At 39.9% G+C, this 26,153-nt stretch overlaps 1 protein-coding gene across 1 annotated transcript in view; it reads right to left on the bottom strand.

The window, feature by feature from the left end:
* Positions 1-3,543: 3,543 nt before the first annotated feature.
* Positions 3,544-26,153, bottom strand: part of slc7a9 (solute carrier family 7 member 9) — a 35,213-nt gene continuing 12,603 nt past the window's right edge. The window contains 12 exon segments of the mRNA XM_030726451.1: positions 3,544-4,189; positions 4,372-4,546; positions 4,974-5,123; positions 5,391-5,487; positions 5,818-5,921; positions 6,174-6,297; positions 6,438-6,482; positions 11,523-11,598; positions 11,601-11,621; positions 11,747-11,872; positions 12,334-12,576; positions 14,491-14,638. Coding sequence (XP_030582311.1) covers positions 4,128-4,189; positions 4,372-4,546; positions 4,974-5,123; positions 5,391-5,487; positions 5,818-5,921; positions 6,174-6,297; positions 6,438-6,482; positions 11,523-11,598; positions 11,601-11,621; positions 11,747-11,872; positions 12,334-12,576; positions 14,491-14,638 — 1,371 coding nt within the window. The 3' untranslated portion in view covers positions 3,544-4,127.

Raw genomic sequence — 26,153 nt, 5'->3', positions numbered from 1 at the left:
TCAGTTTCAGTACAACTACAACTACAAAAAGGTCACTGGACCCATTCTTTAATGGCATCAAATCCCTAAACTCCACTGAAATGTTGGCATCCTCTCAAGCACTGCATATAGCCAGAATTTACTGTGAATTCAGGTTGGTTGGCTTTACTTTTTCTGCCCATTACCCAAATGAAAAATGTTGTGTCTTTCACTCTGGGACCATTAAAGAGTGATGAAACACAATGTAACTGGTCGCTTCTGCTTAGTTCAAATTTTGTCCCTTGAATTCAGGAAAAAAAAAAATATATATGACAGAACAAACATAGGCAATTTTATTTAATGGCTCTGTACACTGAATTACAGCTGGCCATTTCCAAGAGAGTCATGTTGTTTTGTCAACATTTATTTGTCTTTATGTGGAACCTGTTGAGTTGATTCTGCAGGACAACATCCTGCTGTAACATGTGCATTTAAATAGAGCCAAGTACAGCAGGCTACACAGCCAGCATGCTGCTTCTACAGGCAGTTCCAACCCGTTTTGGCAGAAGTTATTTAGCAGCCTCCCTGCAAATGTCCACTACCCAGAGCCAATTCAGATTTACCGGTACCTTCTGGGAAAAATCTTCACTTTATTTCAGGGGACTCTTTGCCAGTAGAGGGCAACAAAGACCAAACTAAGTTTCTGCATGAGCCTGTTCTTTCAAACAATTCATATCTCATTAGTAACGAATCGCTTTACCTTAGACATTCACATCCTTTTATCTCTAACTACTACTTTTAGTTTTTAATCTGTTCTTAAAATGACATTAACAATGACAAGTACGATTCCTCGATCCTTTCACCATTAATGAAATTATGCAGCTGATTATATTCACAATATTACTGGTATTAAAATGCCACGGTGATGGTACAGAGCCTCTCTACATTTGTATTTGTAGTTTTACTTATTTATATATATATATATATATATATATATATATATATATATATATATATATATATATATATATATATTAGTGCTGCACTGACATCTGGTGGACACTCAAATAGGGACAGGTAACGCACTCTACAATTGGCAAATTATTGACAAAAGGTGCTAGAAAAAAACATGTTAGAGGTGTAACTATAAAATCAGTTTTTAGTCTAGTCCATGTAAACATTCACAAATTGTTAACTTGACTGGATTCCTTTGAAATGCAGTCTCACGGAAGTCATGATGTAGCCACGACCTTTAATCTGTTGATTTCTGGAATCAAATTTTACAGTTATTTTTGTGTTTCTCAACATTATTTTCCTGTCCCTGAACAAGGATTCCCATCAGTCTGCTCTCCTACACAAAATGTTTTATGTTGTGTCTATGTAAAATATTTTCTACTTTTAAAAGGCAAATGAAAGTCTGCATTTGGACTTTGGAGGGGTTGGGCATGGAGGGAATAATTTGGTTTAGACATTAGAAACTTTGTTAACGTTATGGATTAAAAATTAACTGGGTAGGTTTTGAAAAAGATCGTGGTTTTGAGTTAAAATACAACTTTCGCCACTTCTAAACTTTGGTTTCTTGGTTGCCATAATTATCCCTCCACCTTCTGACATAAACTACACTCAGAGTCACTTTGTCAATTCACCTGCTTTGCTTCAATTCCATTTTATTTATATAGCGCCAAATCACAACAAACAGTCACCTCAAGGCGCTTTATATTGTAAGGTAAAGACACTACAGTAATTACAGAGAAAACCCAACAGTCAAAACGACGCCCTATGCACTAAGTCACCAAGTGCTTGGTGACAGTGGGAAGGATAAACTCCCTTTTATCAGGAAGAAACCCCCAGTTGAACCAGGTTCAGGGAGGGGAAGTCATCTGCTGCGACCGGTTGGGACTGAGGGGAGAGAGACAGGACAAAGGAAATACTGTGAAATAGAGCCAGAGTTTCTGCATGAGCCTGTTCTTTCAAGCAATTCAACTCAAAAGTGTTGTGTCTTTCACTCTGGGACCCAATGTGTTATGGCTGTTGATACCAGGTGGGCTGGTCTGAGTATTTCTTTAACTTTAAAGTGACAAATCTGCAGCAATTGCGTGATGCTATCATGTCAACATGGACCAAAATCTCTGAAGAATGTTTCCAGCACCTTGTTGAATCTATTCCATTAAGAATTGAGGCACTTCTGAAGGCAAAAATCACTAATAAAGTGTCCAGTATATATTTCCTATTAAAATACATTTATTAATTCATGCACACTGACATGAAAAAATATGATAATTCATGTGCATGAACACTTTTTTGTGACAATTTCATGTTTCATTATGACACTGGGCTTTCCTTCACCTGTTACATGTCTTGTAACACTGAATTTAATATGCAATTTCAGCTGCTGCTATTAAAAATCCTCAACAACAACCTCAAATGGATGCATCCGTTCACTGGTTGTCAAGTGGTTTTTCCAGAAAAAAGGGTTTGTCATAATGACCTTAGAGTCTCTTCAGCCTGCTGCATTGCATAAATTTGCAGCACTTGAAGATGAAGAAGCAGCAACTCAGACAGAGACTGTGTGACCCCACTGTACACTATATTGCCGAAAGTATTAGCTCACTTGCCTTCACACGATTGAGTGACATCCCATTCCTAATCCAACCGCTTCAGCTCTTCTGGGAAGGCTTTCTGCAAGATTTAGGAGTGTGTTTATGAAAGTTTTTGGCTATTCTTTCAGAAGAACATTTGGGAGGTCAGACACTGATGTCGGATGAGAAGAACTGGCTTGCAAACTGTGCTCTAATTCATCCCAAAGGTGTTCTATCAGTTTGAGGTCAGTCTTCTGTGCAGGCCAGTCAAGTTCTTCCACACCAAACTCACTCATCCATGTCTTTATGGACCTGCTTTGTGCACTGGTGTGCAGTCATGCTGGAACAGGAAGGGGCCATCCCCAACCTGTTCCTTTCACTGGAACTAAGGGGCCGAGGCCAAAACAAAAAACAACCCCACCCCATAATCCCCCTCTGCACCAAACTTTACACTTGGCACAATGCAGTCAGAGAAGTACCGTTCTCCTGGCAACCACCAAGTCCAGAGTGAGTGCTCAAATAGTCCAGAAAAGCATTAGAACCAGTCCATTTACCATTGCACTTGGTGATGTAAGGCTTGGATGCAGCTGCATTCCACAAAGTTCTCTACGAACTGTTCTTGAGCTAATCTGAAGGCAATATTAATTTTGGAAGCAGTCTGCATGCCTAGGTGCTTGATTTTATACACCTCTGACCACGGAAGTGATTGGTACACCTGAATTTAATCATTTGGATGAGTGTGTGAACACTTTGGGCAATTTAGTGTGTCTTATAATCCCTGTTTGCCATGTATCCACTGAAATTATGAAATAGGCCACAGGAGAGACAATATTTACACAGTTTCTCAAAAGACAATTAGCTGAAGCAGCAAACTGATGAAAAAGACCAGAACAGATATTTGCTGGACAAATTATTTATTTTCTGTGTACTTCATGACCAACAAGATTAATATTTTCAAGAAACACCAGGTAAACTTTATACAGCATCATTGTAGTATGAAGGGGAAAGCACTGTTAAAAATGCACAAACATTAACAAATTTCTGACATCTGAGAAAAACAAGAAAAGTTACACATCTTGCAAGATCTACCCAATCTTCATGTGTGTCTTTCCTTTACAACACAATTGAAATGTTTTTCATTTCCCTTTGCTCGAGTGCTGATTCATGCATGTAATTCCATTAGGTTTACATGAAGTGATCTTTGACCAAATAAAAAATGTTTTGCAATGTGGCCACATACAGTAATTGCTTGTACAATGATTGCTTAATGCAAGCACTGGTTATATTCACAAAAAATCTGCGCATCTTAAATTGAAATCCTACCCTTTAATTTTTTTTTCAGTTTGAATTTTAGATACTGTATCCTGCAGATACTCCCACTGTATCCTGCAGTTGGAGTCATTCTACAGAAATACAATTTCTGAGCCCTGAACCAACAACTTTAAATTATTTCATCTTACCCTACTTTGTTTTTCAAGAGAAGTGAGCTGTGAAATGTGACACTAACCCACTCTTAACACATTTCCTATTTCCAAAATTAGGCAGGATATCTTTCATTACCCTGTAGACACCGACACGGCACGACCCTTCTCATTCAGTTTTCTCAGGAGGAACTACTTCCATTAGCAGCTGGAGATGCATAGTGATGGGCCCTACGTGGGAATGAAAGTTAGAGGTCAAATCAGCATGAAGACTTAAGTAGTCGGTTCTCCTAGGCTATTGCAAGATGACACATTTCATTAATTCAGCATTCATATTTGATGACATATTTCTAAGTTTCCCAATAGACAAATTTTAAAATCTGAAAGATGCACAGTCAAAAATTTAAGCTTACTCATGATTTTGCGTCCCCAGTTCACCTTCCGGTAGACAAACGGGTAGTAAAGGAGAAGGCCACTGAAGATGAAGATAGTACAGTAAAGGTATTCCAATTCTGGCTTATCAATAATGGGTGCCAAGACCAGGTAGCAGGACACCAGGACCATTAAGACTGCTATGACAATTGGTACCTTCAAGTGAGCACATAGGAACATAGGAAATGTTTATTTGTTTATTTAATATATTCCATTGTAGCACTACACTACTGTTACAACTGTGACAATTAAAGCATTGTCACTGAGACAAAAATAAATGTGGTTCATTAACAAACAAAACAAAAGCAGCACAATATTAAAAAAAAAAAAAGATTAAATGTTTTTCAAAAGCCGGATAAAGCTTTCTAAAATTAACTCTATATTTGGGTTTCTCTTGCTCATTTAATCACAGCTGTTCTGTCCATCTTCATCTCAATCACACCAAAATGAAACAGTCTCTGAAACACAACACTGGATCTTGTTGTAGTTCAAATGCGTGTCATAATATGGACTGTTAATTCAAGTTAACACCACATCAGACAGAATAGAATAGTCTTTTGTGTCAAAACACAGCTAGCCTCACCTTAACTGGCCTGTGCAGCTCCTTTCTAGTGAAACGCATGACTATGAGAGCCAGTGCTGTCAGCCCATAGAACAGCCACTGGGCAAAGCTGAAGTAGTTAATGAGCGAGTTGATGTCTGCTGGAATAATGTAGAAAATAGCCAAAACACCCTAAAACAGAGAGAAACCAAACAGTGAAAAGCCTTGTTTTCTTGAAGTGAAACAACACAGTGGATTGTTTACTTATTTGAGAATTCATGTAATATTTATAAGACTTGAAATTACAGGGTCTCATTAGGGCTCATTAAAGTTTTTTCAAGCTGTAATCAACACACTGTGAAAGGATATGCAAGGTTTTAAACATTAAATAAGTCAGCTGATCATCTGAGACCACATTTAAAAGGATACAAAATAAGTAATTAAATGCGTAGGACTCACATTGAAAATAAGAGCAGGGGCGGGAGTGAAGCGTTTCACACTAATATAGGATAAGATTTTCACCATGTGTCCTTCCCTGCCAGATGCATAGACCAGTCTAGAGAAAGGGAAAAAAGCCTTAGGTTTTCCTTATTAAATATTATTGCTTTATTGTATGTATGTGGCAGTTTTTTTCTTTTTTTCTTTTTTTTGGCATTTATACTTTTCTTCTTGTCAGGCTTTCCAGCCACTTCAATACTCTCACTTTCATTTTCAGACTCGTGCTCATTTCTTTGTTTTCTCTCTCTCTCTCTCTCTCTCTCTCTCTCTCTCTCTCTCTCACACACACACACACACACACACACACACACACACACACTTCATTCAGCTTATGAGTTATGCCAAACCATCAGTGTGACATGTATTATCTGACAGTTGTCTCTTTTACCTGCCAGCAGTGAAGCAGCTTCCATTGGCAGAACCAAATGTTGAGAAGACAACAAAGAGAGGAACAATCCAAGCTGCTGGGTAAAGGACTCGGTCTGCAAAAGTCTCAGAAGACACAAAGAAATGCTTCAGAAAGACAAGGGGGTGGAATCAGAGAACTGTTGCTCAGATTACATCTACAATTCTTGGAAATAAACCAAAAAATGTGCATAATACATGTAAAATAATCAGCAGGTCCTTCAGGAAAGTTCTCATTAATGTCTATTAAAATTTATTATCAGTGATAAGTTGTTACAGACCAAATTTAACAGTCCCTGTCTCTCAGCTATTCTAAGTGGAACTTTCTATTATCCTTACCACAGCAACCGCTGGAGACAAAAGCAGTTCAGTTGTGCTCATAACAGTGAAGTAAGCAACATTGACCAAAACATAGCACACAGTAACCAAAGGAATCCCAAGGATAATCGCCAGTGGCAAGTTCCTGAGATTAATTGACAAAAGAAAATCTATTAAAAGAGGCATACTTTGTGTATTTATTCCATCATAATATAAAAGATAAACATTTGGCTAAGCTAAGTCAACAGTTTCATACATTAGGGTTTCTTAAATGTAAGTTTTTACCTGAATGGGTTTTTTAGCTCCTCTGTGATGAAATTTAGTTGATTCCTGTGAAAGTAATGGAATAAAATAAAATATGACACTAACATATGGTTTTATGTGTTTCACTTAGGCTTTTGCAGCAACACACTGCATATGACATTATATCATTATTTAACAAACAGTAAGCCAAAATACAGGGAAAGTGTGGGAAAAACTGAGCACAACCTTACTGCTTCCATTTGAATTAAGAATGTAAGTAACAGTCAGGTTCTGATAATTAAATGCACTTGATTAATTAATCATCAGCAAATGTGGCTACCTCTATAAAAACTAAAGTTTTGACAGTTTGCTCATCTGGAACATTCAGGTGTATGTTAACACAATGCCAAAGAGGAAATATATCAGTAATAATCTTAGAGAAAATAAAAAGACTGAACAAATATAGTTTGTCTTGAAGGGTTGCCAGGACAAAGTCTCTCCTCACTAAAAACAACATGGAAGCACAGGTAAAGTTGCATCTGAACAAACCACAAGACTTCCAGAAGAATATCCTTTGGACAGCTGAAAACAAGGCCATAATACACAGCACCACATTTGTCAAAAAACAAATGTTGGGTTTATTTTCTACTCAATGAATAAATGACAATGCTTAAGAGTAAATTGCAGGAAATTAATAAGTAGTCGCTGAAGCAAATAATAGATAATTAAATAAATACATTAGATAGAGAGCAGACAGATAGTGGACCACCAGTAGTTGCCAGACTAACTTCACAGCCTTTGGGAGATATGTTTATCTTATTTATGGCCTTTCCAGTCTTGCAGAAAAATATATTTATCTTATCCTTGAAGGTTTTCCCCAAAAATGTAAGTCTGTGTCTAAGGAGGGTGTGTATAGGTGTTAATTTCATTGATGAAATATTATCGTCATAGTTTTCGTCAACGACCCTTTTTTTCATGACGAAAACGAGACGATAACGAAATAAAAACTACCTAAAAGAATAAAAACGATGACGAAATTATCTGATACTTTCGTCAGCTAACGAAAACAGATGAAAATGCTTGGAGGGGACAACATCCAATCAGAACTGATTTAATTTTGTGACAGGGCGGGACAAGTTAGGAAAACATACAATCAGTTGCACAGTTGCACAAATTTGCTCTAAACCCGGGAAGACCAAACTAGCCTGCGATTTGTCTTTACTACGATAGAACTAAGTTATATAAACAATGTCAGCAGGGAGAAAGAGAAGAGCTGATGTATGGACACATTTGTCCTTTGACGTTGTGACTAACAAAACGATGTGTAAACCATGTGGGGCGACTATCTTGGGTAAAAACACAACAAATCTTAAACGACATCTCAAACCAGTCACCCAGATCTCCATGCAGAGGTAAGCATTTTAATGTCATACAGGGTAAAGTGTTTTCCCAGTTTAGCGTTTGTGTTTAGAGAAAATCTCCACACTTGGCTATAGCAGCCCGGCCGTGTATATTGACCCTGTGGAGCTCCTTTATGTTTATGTTTTTTGGATAAAATCTGGATTAGCACCCGAACTTCCCTTTCAGACAGCTTCCTCTTGCGTCCACAGTTAATCCTGTTGGATGTGGTTCGTCCTTCTTGGTGGTATGCTGACATTACCCTGGATACTGTGGCTCTTGATACATCACAAAGACTTGCTGTCTTGGTCACAGATGCGCCAGCAAGACGTGCACCAACAATTTGTCCTCTTTTGAACTCTGGTATGTCACCCATAATGTTGTGTGCATTGCAATATTTTGAGCAAAACTGTGCTCTTACCCTGCTAATTGAACCTTCAGACTCTGCTCTTACTGGTGCAATGTGCAATTAATGAAGATTGGCCACCAGGCTGGTCCAATTTAGCCATGAAACCTCCCACACTAAAATGACAGGTGTTTCAGTTTCATTGTCCAACCCCTGTATGTTCTTACCATAATTCGTCGACTAAAACTAGACTAAAACAAGACTAAAACAAAAACTTTTGAGATGACTAAATTATGACTAAAACTAAATTACATTTTCGTCAAAAGACTATGACTAAAACTAAATCAAAATTTGCTGTCAAAATCAACACTGGTCAACGTGCCCTGTTGCATGGTAGAATAAAACTGCCATGTCGTGATTAGGGACACGCGATGTCTTCCTTCATAAATATAAAACATGACTTAACACAAACATAGCATATCAGCACAAACACCTCATACTGACTGTCACAGGGTTTATACAGGAATCCTAGAGTTAAATTTACTACCTTTTACTACCTATTTTTACTACCTCTAAAATATTTTTACTACCAGGATGAAATCGAACAGCAGCCTTTTTTGGGGTAGCGGTGTATTCACAGCACTAAGCCATGTAAGATGATTGCCTATCTCTCACCAAAGACAAAACTGTATCCCACTTACTTGAAGGTGTAACTGTGACTTTGTCTTGACTAAGACCTCATACACATTAATATTCCAAACACATTTCAAAAAGTGGCGCAGTAGGTAGGCGCCTGTCTTGCAGCCAGTGGGTTGCCGGTTTGAGTCCCTGTCCCTGTGCTGCGTTGTGTCCTTGGGCAAGACACTTAAACCACATTGCCTAACGGTAGTGCCGGTCTCTGGCTGCATGACCGCAGATGCTCGTCTCTGGATGAGTGATCTGGAACGATCATTTCGTTGTGTGCCTTGTGCACACAATGACAATGAGTTGAATCTATCTAAATTTGTTTTTTTAAGAATATAAACAAAATGCAATGAAATTCAAGTTTCACAAGCCGATTATTTTATTTTCCAATAAAATCTTGGAATACTGGTTTGCTGCTGAGGTGTGACGGCAATGCTCGTAGCTGACCTTGAGGTTGCAGTTGCGGTGCTTTGTGTAGCACCAAAAAACAAAATAGGAATCTGCTCCCTACGTGCAAATCCGCTGCTGGTGAATGGTGGATGCTCGATGTGATTTAATCGCCGTCACACCGTTTCATGTCAAATTTATATTTTTTCTGGACACTTTACAAAACGCCTCTTGATCATTCCCCATGACCGGCTTAACCCTCTGGGGTCTGGGGTATATTTGGCCATTTTTGACTACTTTTGTTTTTAGCTTCATAGTTGACCTTAGAAACTGTTTACCTTGCCTTGTTGTTTTGTTTTTTTTTTCCAGCATGACCTCATGTGTGTGACTGTATAGTTATTCTTTCATTCTGACATACTGTATTAAGACATTGGACTTACAATCACATAAAAAATTAATTCAGAGTAGAAAAAAAGTTAATTTTTTTTACTGTAAAAATCAGAAACATGCTTAACGAATTCTTTTTACAATTAAAATGCAAATATAAGTTGTAATTTGCAAACTTGTGTAAAAATATAGTAAATAATAAAGTTAAATACAATTATTCACATTAAAATGCAGGAAAGGCCTCAGGTGTTTTTGTGTACAACTATTTGCAGAGCAATCAGGACTCACATTAAGATGCTACACAAATTATTTATGCCACCTCAAAAAACAATTTCTGTCCTCCACAAGAGTGAGGGGCCCATCACAGGCAAAACTTGCCAGTAATGACTCTTTTACTACTTTTTCACCTGCTCCGCAGCAGCCAAATGCACCCAAATGCATCGTGTTACTGCATTATTTCTGATTGGTTGATTTTTCCACCAATAGGAAGGGGGTTGTCGGGAGTTATTTTGTTTTGTTTTGTTTTATTAGCAAGCACTTCCTGTTAGCGAAACTCACATTTTCGCCGTTTATTTCTGCACAAAACGCGCATCGAAGGTGAGGACAATATACAGGAAAAAGTATGACGTAAATTATTGGGCATAACTCTGGTTTTACTTGGCCTATCAACGTAATTTAAAAACTGGTACATAGTTTGAAGTCTGCACTTTCGTCCCGATGCTACGTCATCTAAAATCGGTGATGTCATTTTGACGCGCCAGCGCGTCCGTGTACTCCAGAGGGTTAAGCCAGTCTGTGCCGGGTCATCGAGCCAAAGTTGTGAAAACTATATTTTCCATGACGAGGCGCAAAATGACTCCGCGCATGCGCACAGCAGATCGGACAGTGGAACCGCTCGTCAACATCAGCTCAGGTCCTGCTGAGTAGTTATATTTCTATACAGATCTTATAGTTAAACGAACTTAAAACAAAAAGTCTACATCAATGGAAAGATCAAAATATATTGAAGGGGTGATGAAAAATTTACTACCAAGTCAAATTCTGTTTACTACCTTTTACTAGCCTTAATTTGACTTCATTTAATTTACTACCTTTTACTACCCCGCGGGAACCCTGTGTCAGCACTGTAGTGGAGGGGCTGTGATTTACCTTGGAAAAGGACAATGATCCCAATCATATCAGCAAAGCTACAACAGAATGGCTGAAAAAAAAGAAGAATCAAGGTGTTGGAAAGTCCTAAAGTCCAGACCTTAAATTGACTGAAATGCTACAGAGGAACCTTAAGTGTGGTGTGCATAAATGAATGCAATCAGACCTCAATGAACTAAAGTGGCATCGCAAAGAAGAATGGTCCAAAAATCCCTCATAAAGATGTGAGAGACTGATAAAGTCATACCGAAAATGACTTACTTAATGAACTTACTGTTGTTAAAAGTGGTTCTACACACTATTGCATCATGGGGTGTATTCAGTTATTCCACACACTGCTCCTGCATTTTGGCTCAGACATGACATGATGTAATGTGTTATGGTGTTGTTCATCTGAGGCTGTATTTATATCATTTTAGAACCTGTTAAGGACCTGATAGTTTTTTGTGATGTCCTGATATGTAAAGCCTTAAAACTGAAAAGAGTGCACTCCTTTTTTCATCAATGTACTTCACTTGCTGGCACTGTAATGCAAAGAGAGCTTAGCTCTCTTCAATATTTCCAGAAGTGCACTTTGTTTAATACTGCCTATAGTGACTTGTTTTATTCTTTTATCAGTGTGTGATGTTTTTGGAAAACAAAGATGAGCAAGGGTTTTGCTTTCTCTTTCCTGAATGTTGAGAATAGTTACAGTGCCCTTTATTTCAAATCAGAACAGTAGGACTCATATTATCACATATAGCCTGAAAAGATGTGAAGTAAAAGTAAATAATTACCATCCATCATAAGCCCAAAGTCCATTATAAAATGCAAGTCCAATTGCTCCAAAAGATGTTGAAGTACCATCAAAGCATTTGAAAAATTCTTAGTTTTTCCTGGACACATACATAATAACACATTAAACAGTGTTAGAAATAAAGATTGGTTAACATTTATTTGCACAAACAAAGGCAGAGTTGTATGTACATGTACATATATTGATATGCACAAGAAAGCTTACCTTTTGCCAACAGAACGATGCCAGCTCCAACTATTATGAGAATAATTACAAGTTTGGCTGCAGTAAAGAAGTTCTGCACATAGCTTGCCAGTTTGACACTAAAACAGTTGATGAAGGTGATGATGACTAGAAATAACAGAAAAAAAATTTTTAATAATAACATGTTTTCTTACCTACACATTTACCAATAAAGAACCGATGTAAACTATTTCTAATACTTTTAGCTTTGGCATATAGCACAATTAGTCTGGGACATCTTAATGCGTGATGATATTAACACACTGTAAACCAGGGGTGGACAACTCCAGGCCTCGAGAGCCAGTGTCCTGCAGGTTTTAGATGTGTTCCTGATCCAACACACCTGAATCACATATAGAAGTCATTAGCAGGACTCTGAAGAACTTGACTGTATACTGAGGAGGTAATTCAGCCTTTTGATTCAGGTGTGTTAGATCAGGAACACATCTAAAACTTACAGGACACCGGCTCTCGAAGCCTGGAGTTGTCCACCCCTGTTGTAAACTATAGTCATGTATGAACAGTGACTTCTAAAGTGACTAGTTTATTGCCATCAAGCCTGAACTTACTTATAGCTGCTGCTGATAGACACTTGGTAACAAGTAGAGGTGGAGTGCAGCCAGGGTAGAAAGGAGTAGATGCATATTCTGCAAAGCTTAGTGTGATGATAGCAAAGGATGATGGCTTTAGAACCATGACAGTTGTCCAGGAGTAAAGGTAGGCAATAATGGAGCCAAAAGCCTCCATTAAATAGGGGTATTCTCCCCCTGATTTGGTGATCATGGTTCCAAGTTCGGCATAACATAATGCTCCTGTTCAGCCACATGCACAAACACAAAAAACAGAAAATAGAGATATGAAACACCCTAACAGTAAGGGACTTCTAAAATTTCTTAGGCAGTTCAAAGAAATGTATTGAAAAACTAAAGAAAATGGATAGATGGATGTTTCAGAAATCAGGGAATGTTTTTTTTTTTTTTTTAACATTTTGCAATATTCCTTTTTGGACTCAAACATCTATCACAGTGTTATATCTTGTTTTTTCTAAGACAAGTAGCCAATCTAATTTATTGCTCAAAAAAATTAATGGAACACTTTGAAAATACATCAGTTTTCAATGGGAAAAAATCATGCTTGTATACCTACACTAATAGGGACCTGGTAATATGTTAGGAACCTAAGGATGTCACATCACTTGATAGAAATTCAAATGATCAAATTACAGAGAGCTGAATTCAAAGACACCCCAGAAATCAAAGTGAAAAATTTAAAAATTACAGCAACTCAGAATGATACTCAATAGTTTGTATTGTGCCCATGTGCTTGCATGCATGCCTGACAACATTGGGGCATGCTCCTAATGAGATGATGATGGTGTTATAAGGGATCTTCTCCCAGAGCTGGACCAAGGCATCACTGAGCTCTTGGACAGTCTGAGGTAGCACCTGGCAGTGTCTGATGGACCAAAAAATGAAATCCCAGAGGTGTTCCATTTGAATTAGGTCAGTTGAGCTTGGGTATCAGTCAGTGGTATCAATTCCTTCATCCTCCAAGAACCCCCTGCATAATCTTGCCACATGAGGCGAGGCATTGTTGGTACCAGGAGGAACCCAGGACCCACTGCACCAGCATAGGTTCTGACAATGGATCCAAGGATTTCATCCCGATAACTAATAGCAGTCAGGGTGCTGTTACCTCTGCAGGCTAGGCAACAGCCTAGCCTGCAGAGGTCCCTCCATAGATATACCTCCCCAGACAATCACTGACCCACCACCAGACCAGTCATAGTCAATGATGTTACAGGCAGCATAATGTTCTCCACAACTTGTCCAGACCCTTTCATGTCTGTCACATGTGTTCAGGGGGAACCTGCTATCATCTGTGAAAAGAACAGGGGGCCAGTGGTGGACCCACTAATTCTGGTATCCTATAGCAAATGCCAACTAGGCTTCATGGTGTCGGGCGTGAGCACAGGGTTGCCTCATTGTTGCCCTGCTAATGTACCTATTGTTAATTTCTCTAACACCAAAGCAGCTGAAAGTGATTAACAACTGCCTCCGCTAATTAACAGACCAGATCAATATCCCAGAGGTTTTACTGACTTGATGCTGTACTTAGCATCATACTCAAGGCTGTATTTTATTGAATGTGAAAATGGAAGAACATTTTTCTACTTTACTTTTAATTTAAAGTGATTTAGATCAGGTGTCTTCTGTTTGTTTTGTTTTTTTAATCTTTAATTTCCATTGCCTAAGGTTTAATTGGTTTCTCACTTCAAATGGTTCTCAGTGTCTTAGTGATAGAACAATAACTTTCTTTACACTTTTCATGACCAACTCCTTTGTATCTGTGAGCTTTGTGTGATACAAAACTAATTAATTTGCACACTTTTAATCTGCATTAAAGGTCTTTACAAAAATGATTTTGGCTCCAACAACCAATGAAAACAATCATGTATGGTATACTTTCCACAATGGAAAATCATATTCCTGGTTTTACATTGGCAACTTTGTGATTAATTTTTTTTTTTTTTAACTACGGTGGCCAACAAAACAAAAAGTGATAACGTGGAGAAACTTAATTGAACAACACTTCAAGTAAGTTATTGTCTGTTTTGACCACCATCATTTGCCTACATGACTTGAAAAGAATATTAAATTTGCTTATATAACAACATCACTGGGGTGCTGAATAAAATGATGCATGAGTTTGAATGTTGGTCTCACCCAGAGTAGACAACACGCCACAAGCAGCCCAGATTAGGAGGCAGGGTCCCACAGCTCCAGTGTATAGCAAAACAGACTTTGGAGAAATGAAGATACCCGAGCCAATCATAGTGCCCACAATGAGACAAGTGCCACTCAGCAGACCAACCTGAGCATACACATGGGAAATAAGAAGTTGCATGTTTTTGTTTTGTTTTTTTCAGTATTTTAATAACATTAAGCCATAAGTCATTTTCAGGAAACTCTCATCTTCACATGTTCTTGCACATTTATCATAAGTATGTTGACAGTTACATATTACTTAAATACATCTCTGCGCTTTAGCACTTGGGTTAGGAAATAAAACATTTCAGTGTCATGTTTTGATTTTAAGTTGGTTGACATCTATAGTTAACAAATTCAAGAGAGAACTGGTTGAATCAGGTCACACACAGTGTTCATTTCGTTGACGAAATATTTTCGTCATAGTTTTTGTCAACGCCCCTTTTTTCATGACGAAAATGAGACGATAACTAAGTAAAAACTACCTAAAAGGATAAAAACGATAACGAAATTAATCATCAACGAATGAAAACGAGATGAAAATGCTTGGAGGGGACGACATTCAATCAGAACTTATTTAATTTTGTGAAAGGCAGGGACAAGTTAGGAAAACATCCAATCAGAACTGATTTAATTTTGTGACAGGGCGGGACAAGTTAGGAAAACATACAATCAGTTGCACAGTTGCACAAATTTGCTCTAAACCCGGGAAGACCAAACTAGCCTGCGATTTGTCTTTACTACGATAGAACTAAGTTATATAAACAATGTCAGCAGGGAGAAAGAGAAGAGCTGATGTATGGACACATTTGTCCTTTGACGTTGTGACAAACAAAACAATGTGTAAACCATGTAGGGCGACTATCTCGGGTAAAAACACGACAAATCTTGAACGACAAACGACAAATAGTCACCCAGATCTCCATGCAAAGGTAAGCATTTTAATGTCATGCAGGGTAAAGTGTTTTTCCCAGTTTAGCATTTGTGTTTAGAGAAAATCTCCACACCGCGGTGGATTAGCCTTTCCTAATCTTAGTCCTGAACACTGCCCTGTACCTTTCAGAGCGTGCACTGTTGTAAAACACTCGTATTATCTCAGTAAGGTGATGTTAATGATCAGGTGTGTGGGAATCAGTTGAAACGCTAATGTTAATATTATTAATAATATTCCATAACTTTTAATAAATGTTTAATTTTGTGTAAGTGTGTATAATGACTAATTCAAGGGAACTGAAGAAAAAGCATTTACATTTTACACCCTTTATATTTTAGTCGACCAAATCGACTGTAGATTCAGTCGACTATATTCTTACCATAATTTGTCGACTAAAACTAGACTAAAAGAAAAAACTATTCAGATGACTAAATTATGACTAAAACTAAATTACATTTTCATCAAAAGACTATGACTAAAACTGAATTGAAATTTGCTGTCACTTCAAGCTGCAGTGTGAACGTAGCTATAGTTTGTCCGTGACTGCTACAACAGCTGGAAAGAAATCTGGTCTCAGTGTTGCAAGAAGCTCAGTTAGTAGCAGCTCATCAAGATCATCTAGAGTCTCATCCATATCATCTGTGCAGCAGAAAGAAGAAGCAGAGCATGCCAGTCTACTTGCACGTGCACTGGCCTTGAAACAGTGGCAAGCCTTAGACATTGAAGAATGCAAGTTGAAGGCAAAGAGGGAACAGCTTGAGATCGAGACAGCTATCGCTGCTTCAACAGCTAAGATAAAGGTGTTAGAAGCCTGTGCCTATGATAGCTGCAAAAATGATGTCTTTGATTGCTTGGTTCCTGAGGAAAAGTTATCACGTATTCAACAGTTCAGCATTCAAGAGCCAAAAATATATTATGAATGTGATGAGCAGTTAAAGGGAAATGATCTTCATGTAAATCAAAATAACACACCAAATTCATGTCAGTAGTGTTCCAATGAACTTATGTGAGGTAATGTTGAAACAAAATGACATTACTGAGATGTTAGTCAAACAACATAGACTGTCACATTTGCCCCAAAGAAATATTTCAGTCTTCAGTGGTGATCCACTTGAGTTCATACCATTTATAAGAGCTTTTGACCATGACATTCATGACAAGACTAATAGCGACAGTGACAGGTTGTATTACCTTAAACAGTTTACCAGAGGTGAACCCAGAAACTTGGTAAGAAGTTGTCAACACATGAGTCCCCAACAAGGTTATAGTGAAGCAAATAAGTTGCTGGTATGTCTTTATGGTAATGAGCTGAGAACTGCAACTGCCTACACGAACCAAGAATTCAGCTGGCCACAGACTAAACCAGATGATGCAAAGGCACTTCATAGTTACTCCCTGTTTCTCACTAGCTGTAACAATGTGATGCAGGATATTAATCAACTTCATGGATAATCCCACTAATCTCAGAGTAATAATATTTAAGCTGCCATATAAAATTAAAGAAATATGGAGAGTCTCTGCCTTTGACATTCAAGAAACAAGTGGAAGGAGAGTAAAGTTTTCAGATCTGGTCAGATTCATAAACAGACAAGCAAAAATAGCTGCAGATCCTATGTTTGGTGACATTAAAGATGCCAAAGATAAAGCAAAATCATATGCAAATGTGAGAATGACTAGAGCATCCACACCAAAGGGAAGCACATTTTCCACAAGTGTGTCACAAGCTGCAAATGAAAGATGACCTGAAAATAGTAAAAGCTCTTCTCGTCATAATAGCAATGCCTTTCAGAAGCCATGTATATACCGTATTTTCCGGACTATAGAGCGCACCATACTATAAGCCGCACCTACAAATTTTTTGGAAAAAACTGGAAACGTACATATATAAGCCGCACCGGGCTATAAGCCGCTGGTATCTCCGCCGCTCTCGGTTTTCCACAATTACTCGGCACTCAGCAGAGGGGGACAGACAACCCCAAATTTGAGTTATAACAAGTCAATTCACCATTGATTCGTTCACGCCGAGCTTACGTGCAGCGGCTCTATTTCCCTCCTGTAGTGCCAGGTCGATAGCCCTCAACTTAAAAGCGGCATCATAGGAAGTTCTTTTTGTGGTTTCCATGATGAGGGAGTTTGAAAAAAATCTCTTTTGTGCCTGCTGCTAGCACTTGTTGGCGCTTTCTTCTTTGATTTCCAACTTTGACGTCCCATGATTCATATCCTGCTAAAGAGCCCCCTGGTGGTTAAAGAAAAATCCACAGAAACACCGCACCGGGCTATAAGCCGCATGGTTCAAAACGTGGGAAAAAAGTAGCGGCTTATAGTCCGAAAAATACGGTACTGTGAAAAACAGCACACTTTGGCAGATTGTCAAAGGGTCAGAAACTAGGCTTATAAAGAAAAGCTAGAGTTCCTCAAAGGATAAGGTCTGTGTTTTGTATGTTTGACACAAGGTCATTTGAGTAAGGACTGTAAGAAGAGAGCATCATGTGAATACTGCTCCAAGAGACATCAAAGCATGCTTCATTGCACAAAGGAAGAGGACAGTAAAGTAAATGAGTGTGTTCAGAGAAGCATTTCTGATAGCCCTATGACAAGTGACACAACACACATTTCAGGTAGAATTTGTGGAGCCACTGGGCCTGGAAGAGACATTCCTTTTTTATTATTGTTCCTGTGTGCATCAAGTTAAAGAAAAGCAATAAGATAATAGAGACTTATGCCTTCATGGACAATGGGAGCCAAGCCACATTTTACTCAGAGAAGCTGATGAGACAGCTTGACATAAAGGGTAAGAAAACAAAAAGCCTACTTTGCACCATGGGACAGGAAAGGTTGGAGACAAGCTACCAGCTTTCAGGATTAGAAGTGTGTGGTTTGAATAAGAACATTTATATTGACCTACCTGACATTTACACTTATCTAGACATTGCTGTGTCCAGCTAGAACAATCTTACACTGGAAGACTTAAAGAAGTGGCCGAATGCAATTGCCACATATAGACATTGGACTTTTGATAGGATGTGACGTGCGTAACACTATGGAACCATGAGAGGTCATTCGTAATGAGGATAATGGGCCATACGCTGTTCGAACAATACTAGGTTGGGTTATCAATGGCCCTCTCAAGAGAGATCATTGCTCTCCTCCTTCAGAGAGCTAAGTGTTTCTGTGAATCACGTCTCTGTTGATGTAACAGTTCAACTATGATTTTCCAGAGAAAGCTTGTGAAGAAAAACAGGAAATGTTACAAAAAACATTAAGTTTTTAGACTCTGTTAGTGAAACAGTTAAAAGAGTTGATGAACATTAAAGCATAGGTCTCCCCTTGAGAAACAAAGCCATCAAAATGCCAAACAACTACAATTTGGTAATGCAGAGAGTAGAAAATCTGAAAAGAAAACTTGTCAGAAACAAAGAATTTCATAAAGAGTATTAGGGCTTTATGTGTGACTTGCTGAGCAAAAGCTATGCAGTTGCGGTACCACAGGAAAGGACTATGCACCATTTCACTGATGCCAGTGAGAAAGGTTATGGAGTTGTTACCTACCTCCGCATAACAAACAAAAAAGGGGCAATTCACTGCTTATTTGTCATTGGCAAGTCTAGAGCGCCTCCTCTAAAACAAACAATGATTCCAAGGCTTGAACTGACAGCAGCTGCAGTAGCTGTGAAAATGGACAGGCTCATGAGAAAGGAGCTGCAAATGTGTTTTGGTCTGACAGTACCACTGTGTTAACGTACATTTCCAGTGAGAATGGCAGGTTTAAGACACTTGTAGCTAATAGAGTGTCATTTATTAGAGACAATACTAAACCAAGTCAGTGGATGTATGTGAACTCAGAATTAAATCCTGCTGATTACACTTCAAGAGGAATGAGCGCAGACACATTCATAAAGTATTAGACTGGATTGCTGGGCCAGAGTTCTTGGCAAAAAAACAGAAAAACTGAACAATTTCACCAGACATTAGTGTTACGAATAACATAAACTTGTTGTTTTGTTGTAGTTGTTTTTTTTTATTGCCCTCTGGCTATACACAGCCTAATGACAGCCGGTTAAACTGTAAATAAAATGAAATTACAATATTTAAGATCATAATACAAATAAACACAAATTTAGAACCTTTCACTATAAACCGTCTGAATAACTCACATTTAAGGTTGTGCTAGATTAATCACTTATAACTCTGAGATTCAAATTCAGCATTTAAACACTTTACAATCTCTAACATTACATTTTCCAGGTTGATAAACTGTCAAGACGCTTAGCTTTATACTCTAAACAAATGCAACAACACATCAGATTACACATTATGAGGATCTTACAGATCTAAACACAAAATTAAACCGAATTTGTGCATCTCACAGATATTCTGATTGAATACAGCGACATATCTCCTTTGAAAACCCATGCGGGAAAACGTATTTCACTTTTATGCAAAACAACTATAGTTTACATCTTCAAAACAACACAACGTCCGTTTACACAATTAAACAAATGTTTGACAATAATCAGATCAACTTACCACGTTGGGGCAATGTTATTTGGATAGTTAAGTGACAGGTTTAATCTTTGTCTGCTTTGTTTTTTCTGTTTGGCTCTCTGTAGCTGAAAAGGCTATCGTGTCTCTTTCTTCCTTGCACGTCAGACAGCCCAAAAAATGTAAACAATGATTGGAGCCCTCTAGTGGAAGGGAGTGATACCAACATCCCGGCCCCGATGACCTCAACAGATGGTCATCCAAGTAAAATTGGTGAACGACTATGTAATAATACAGTAATACATGCACTTTAGAGCAATAACTGTTAATCTTGAACACACGGCTAACAACTATCGTAACAGTCTCATGGAAAACACAAGCTGAAAGTCTGTAGAGCTTACTTGTCCATATTCCCTTCCAGCAAACATAGTTTGTGGATGGGGCGAGTATAAATACCTGTTTGTGTCTTTACTTGTACTGAACGTACCAGTCCATCAGCTCCAACATTGACATCAATGACCAATCCAAGGGGCCACTGACTGCGAGGTGTTGATTCATGCAGAACTAGTACAAGATCACCTACTTGATAATTTCTGGAATGGTGGGTCCACTTCTGCCTCTGCTGTAGACTAGGCAAATACTCCTTTGTCCATCGAGTCCAGAAAATGTCCGCCAAGTACTGGACCTGGCGCCAGCGTCGACGGTACAGATCCTGCTTCACAAAGTAACCAGGGGGTAGAGAACACTCAGGTCTTAACAGAAGCAAATCGTTAGGAGTCAGAGGCTGACCATCTCTTGGGTCCTCTGACAGCTTTGTTAGTGGTCGTCCATTGACAATTTTTTCAATGATGCAGAAGAGTGTCATTAATCCTTCATCATCCAGAGTCTGTTGTCCTGTAAGGCCCATGAGGATTGAACGCACTGTGCGGATCTGCCTCTCCCATACACCTCCCATGTGTGAGGCTGCTGGGGGGTTGAACTTCCATTGTGTTTCTCTTTGGAGCAGATGTTCTTCAATCTTTTGTTGATTCCATTCATCCAGCGCTTTCTGTAGTTCACTGCGGGCACCAACGAAATTTGATCCGTTGTCCGAGCGCATCAATTGAGGTGTTCCCCGACGAGCCATGAAACGCTGAAGAGCATTTATAAAGGAATCTGTGTCCAAACTGTGCGCTACCTCCAAATGAATGGCTCTGGTTGTTAGGCAAGTGAACAGGCAACCATACCTCTTCACCTCACCGCGTCCCCTTCTGATGTTAATGGGACCGAAGTAATCGACTCCAACACTGGTGAAAGGTGGTTGACTTGGAGTCACACGATCGGCTGGTAGGTCGGCCATGTACTGCGTACTGATTGGAGCTCTGTGCCTTTTGCATGGTATGCACCGTGCTAGGACTCGTTTCACTGTGATGCGTCCTCTGACAATCCAGAAGGATTGCCTAATCTCAGAGAGGACCCTCTCAGCACCTGAATGACCTGTGAGTTTGTGGAAGTGCCATATGATGAGTTCACTGACATGATGCTTCTGTGGCAAGATCACTGGGTGTTTTGCTGCTTCAGGTATTGGAGCATTGGTGAGTCTGCCTCCAACTCGAAGTAGTCCATCACTGAGGCGTACTGGTGCTAACTTCCTCAAGTTATTAACCCTCAGTGGCTTGGTGATCTGGGAGCGTTGAACATAGTCAATGATGGAAATCTCCGCCCGCTTCAGATCATTAAGCGTTACAGGTGCACATAGTTTAGTTTTCATCTTCTTCAAAAGAATGTCTTTGCCCGAAAGATCAATGCAATAGCTCGCTTGAGTTTGTACCAGGAGGAATACTTCTGGAAGAAACAATCAACTGCTGAATGAGTGGTGACTTTAGATGAGATTGTGTATGTCTGACTTGATTTCTTTACCTCAGCTTCTGAAGGTAAGCCACCTAGTTCCGGCTGGAGAGGCCAAAACTCTTCTCTCTGCCAAAGGAAAGCAGGACCTTTGCGCCAGCGCTCATTGCTTGCAAGTTCTTCAGCTGAAAATCCTCTAGAAACATCATCTGCAGGGTTGTGCTCTGTGCAGACGTACTTCCATTGCGAGGCTGCTGAAACTTCATGGATCTGTGAGATTCTATTTGCGACAAAGGTTTGATATCTTTTATCTTCATTTCTGATGTAATGCAGCACAATGGTGCTATCAGTCCAGAAGACGGAGTCCAGTAGGGGTAGCTCAAAGCTTTGGTGGATTTTCAGGTCAAGCTGCACTGCTACCACCGCCGCCGCCAGTTCTAGTCTTGGGATAGTGGTTGTTTTGACTGGAGCCAGCCTGTTCCTGGACATGATGATGTTACAGTATATGTTATTATGGCAAACGAGCCTGAGATAGGAGACGGCACCGTATCCCAACTCAGACGCATCGCTGAAGTGATGGAGCTGCATGGTGACTGAAGGTACAGTATAGACTGTTGGTCTGAGGCATCGAGGAATTTGTAGCTTGCAAAGTCTTGGCAGGTCATCCAACCACCGGCCCCATTGCTCAGCAATCTTACTTGGAATGGTTTCGTCCCAGCCTAGCTTCATGCGACACAGTGACTGGAATAGTGCCTTTCCTCGTAAAATGAATGGGCCAGCTAAACCCAGGGGGTCATAGACCGAGCTTATTGTGCTTAACATGCCTCTTTTGGTGCTGGGTTTGCCCTTAACATTCACACTGAATGTGAGGCAATCATTTTTTATGTCCCATAACACACCCAGAGCTCTCTCCATTGGTGGATCTTGATCCAGGTCCAATGACGGTGAGCGCTTTGCATGTTCCTGCTCTGGGATGGACTTCAGGACCTCTGCAGAATTGCTTGTCCATTTGGTCAAGTGAAAGCCTCCTTGCTTGAGTAGGTTGGTCAGCTGCGCTGCTAGATGGATGGCTTGTTGAGGTGAGTCAGAAGATTTCAGACAATCATCCACGTAGAAGTTTCTTTCAACAGTGGAGATGGCGTCTGCATCATACAGATGTGCATGGTCAGATGCACATTTTCTTAAGGCAAAACTTGCTGCACTTGGAGACCACACTCCGCCAAAGAGGTGAGATGTCATACGGTAGGTAACTACCTCATTCCTTTGATCATGGTCTTTCCACCACAGGAATCGCAGAATGTCTCTGTGGTCTGGTGTTACATAAATCTGGTTAAACATGCCTTCGATATCTGCCATCATAGCAATAGGACCTTGTCTGAATCGAATTAACACAGTTATTAACTTGTTTGTTAAGTCTGGTCCTTGATGAACAACATCATTGAGCGATACTCCATCGTACTTAGCTGCACAGTCAAAGACGACCCGTACCTTTTCTGGCTTGCGAGGATGAATCACTGGATGATGCGGGAGGTACCATACCTTGCCATCATTGCGGTCAGGAAACGAAGCAGGGACTGCTTCCGCATAGCCATTGTTGATGGTTGACTTCATTGCCTCTACATACTTCATTTGCAAGTCTGCATTTTTTGTCAGTCTACGTTCCAGGAGTTGCAGTCTGTGTGCTGCTAAGTTGACATTGTTTGGTAGCGCCACAGCTTCGTTCTTAAAAGGTATGTCTAAGATGTAGTGTGAGCCATCTTTAGAGACTGAATTCTCCCACTGCTTAATCACCTTCTGGTCGTTGATTGATAGGCTGTCCTTTTGGGTGGGGTCATCAAGCTTCCAAAACCTCTCCACCTGCATTTGCAGACTGTGATCTGACTTGAGGAAATAGGCCTTGACATTCTTTCCGCCTTCTTTGTAATCAATTGGTCCATTTATGGCCCAACCAAGCACTGTCCTTGTAGCATATGGATCATTATCTCCACCTACACGATATTCTTCAGCTCTGAGAAGGCGTGGGGCATCCTGTCCAATGACGAGGTGCACATCATCAGAGTTAACACTGGGAATAGGAATGCCTGCTAAGTGATCCCATCTGGCAACCTCATCAGGTGTGGCAAGGCAGCTGAGACCTATGTTTAACTTTCTTAGGGTTCTCACACCATTGAGTGTATACATGTTGCCATCATGTAGAGAGTCTATCTCAAGATTCACACATCGAGTAAATATGCCTTCTTGGCTGCCTCCTACTGTGTCAAGATCCAGCCTTGCAGGTTTGCCTTTGACCTTGAGTTTCTTTGTAAGTTCTTCTGACACTAAACTTGTGTTGGCTCCAGGGTCAAGCAATGCATATGTGACAGAACTGATGTTGCTAGCTTTGCCTCTAACAACCACAGGAACAATAGGTAAGCAAACTTTACCATTTCCAGCACCAGCAAATCCACAAGTGACGTTAGGTGATTGGGTAGATTGTGTTTGTTGAGTTGTTTTATTGTCACCCGTGGCATTCTGACTTGCTGCTGTATTTTGCTTGTTAGTGTGGTTTGGGTGTAGCCATTTGTTATGTTTCTGTCCACAGCCAGGTACGTTGCATACCCAATTGCGTGTGCATACCTCAGCACTATGACCCATCATGAAACAGTTTTGGCACAGGTGCTTCTCCTGAACAAACATGAGGCGTTCTGGCACAGTCAGTGATCGGAAAGCTGGGCACTGGTTCAGGAAGTGGAGCTCTGAACACTTTAGACATTTTGAATTAACTGGCCGTTTGGTGGGTGTAAACTTGTTCTCTTGAACTGCAGCTGCCTTAACATTTGCAGAGTAGTTTGGCCGAGGTTTCTTTGAGCTTTTGGTGGATAACATAACATTGCTTGGTTTCTCCTGCTTCTTGTAACTCACTATGCCACCAAAGACTGGGTCAGATCTCTTCTCAGCCTCTGTCTCAACAAAGTTGACAACGTCCTCAAGTTTAGGTAGACGTCCCCCCTTAGTGATATCGTAGTTTACATTTAACCATTTGGACCTGAGATCTGGTGGTAGTTTACTGATGATTTCAACCAATGTGCGGCGACCACTGAGCTCTTCCTCACATTTCATAGCAGAAAGTGTATCTTTGCAGCCTCTCAGTTGGTCCGCAAAATCTCTGAGTTGCACATTGTCTCTTATCTCTTTAAAGTTCAAAACCTTCTCAACCCAAGCCTGGGAGATGGTATGAGGATTTCCAAATCTTGTTTTTAGTCGCTCGAGTGCTTCCTTGAAGCCTGCACTGGGATCGGGATTGTATAAGCAGTGACTAACAGCATCTTGAGCTTTTCCTTCAGTGTACTGGTGTAGACGAGTTAACTTCTCTTCTGCAGCAACAGACTCTTTGTCCACCATTGTGGTGAAAAGCCTCATGAACTTCCAGTACTGAAGGGGGTCACCATTGAACTTTATCATGTTAGTTGGTGGGAGCCTCAGGGAGTCCACTTGGGCTTGATACTGCTGCCTTGATAATTCAAGCAGGTGTGAGATTGAATCTTCTGATATTGGTGACAGTGATGGTCGTGTTGTTGATGGGCTCTTGCCAGCCTTAGGTGTAGAATATAGATCTGTTGTTACAGCTTGTATCTTTTGTTGATTGTGTAATATCTGTGCATCTAGCTCGGCCTTGTGATGCATTCGCTGGAGTTCCAGTTCAAACTCCTCTTTGTTGCGCCGAAGCAATAGCTCAAAGTTTTCTTGTTCTTTCTTTCGTAAGGCACGTAGGTTTTCTAGCTCAGCTGACATGGGGTTGTCATCATCCGTGTCATCTGGAGGAGTTTGATTTATGATGTCCAATTCACCAGCAATTAGCTGATCATCAACTTCACCAGGAGTGTAAACTTCTTGCAGCCAGGCTAAAGCATTGTGGCGCACATCATGAACACTCATCAAGATGACCTTCTCATAGGCTTCCGACTCTTCTTTGTCAATATCATCAGTGAGCCTATCATGATAAAGTCTGTGTGTTTCCTGGAGTCGAGTGACAGCTAGGTCAAGGCTCTCCAGTACTGCCTTCAACCCTTCAGGCTCATTTTCTCTTATCTTTATATTTGCAGCTGTAATCATTTTAGTTATGGCTGCTTTGGCTTGTCCTCGCCTTCTCCTCAGTGTCGCGAGGTCTGCTTCTCCCTCAGACTCTTCTTTGTTGGACATGTTGCCGTCGTGTTTAACTTTATGTTACGAATAACATAAACTTGTTGTTTTGTTGTAGTTGTTTTTTTTTTATTGCCCTCTGGCTATACACAGCCTAATGACAGCCGGTTAAACTGTAAATAAAATGAAATTACAATATTTAAGATCATAATACAAATAAACACAAATTTAGAACCTTTCACTATAAACCGTCTGAATA

Source organism: Archocentrus centrarchus, chromosome 3 (genome assembly GCF_007364275.1).
Source record: "Archocentrus centrarchus isolate MPI-CPG fArcCen1 chromosome 3, fArcCen1, whole genome shotgun sequence".
Classification (NCBI taxonomy): domain Eukaryota; kingdom Metazoa; phylum Chordata; class Actinopteri; order Cichliformes; family Cichlidae; genus Archocentrus; species Archocentrus centrarchus.
This window is presented reverse-complemented; position numbering and strand designations above follow the sequence as displayed.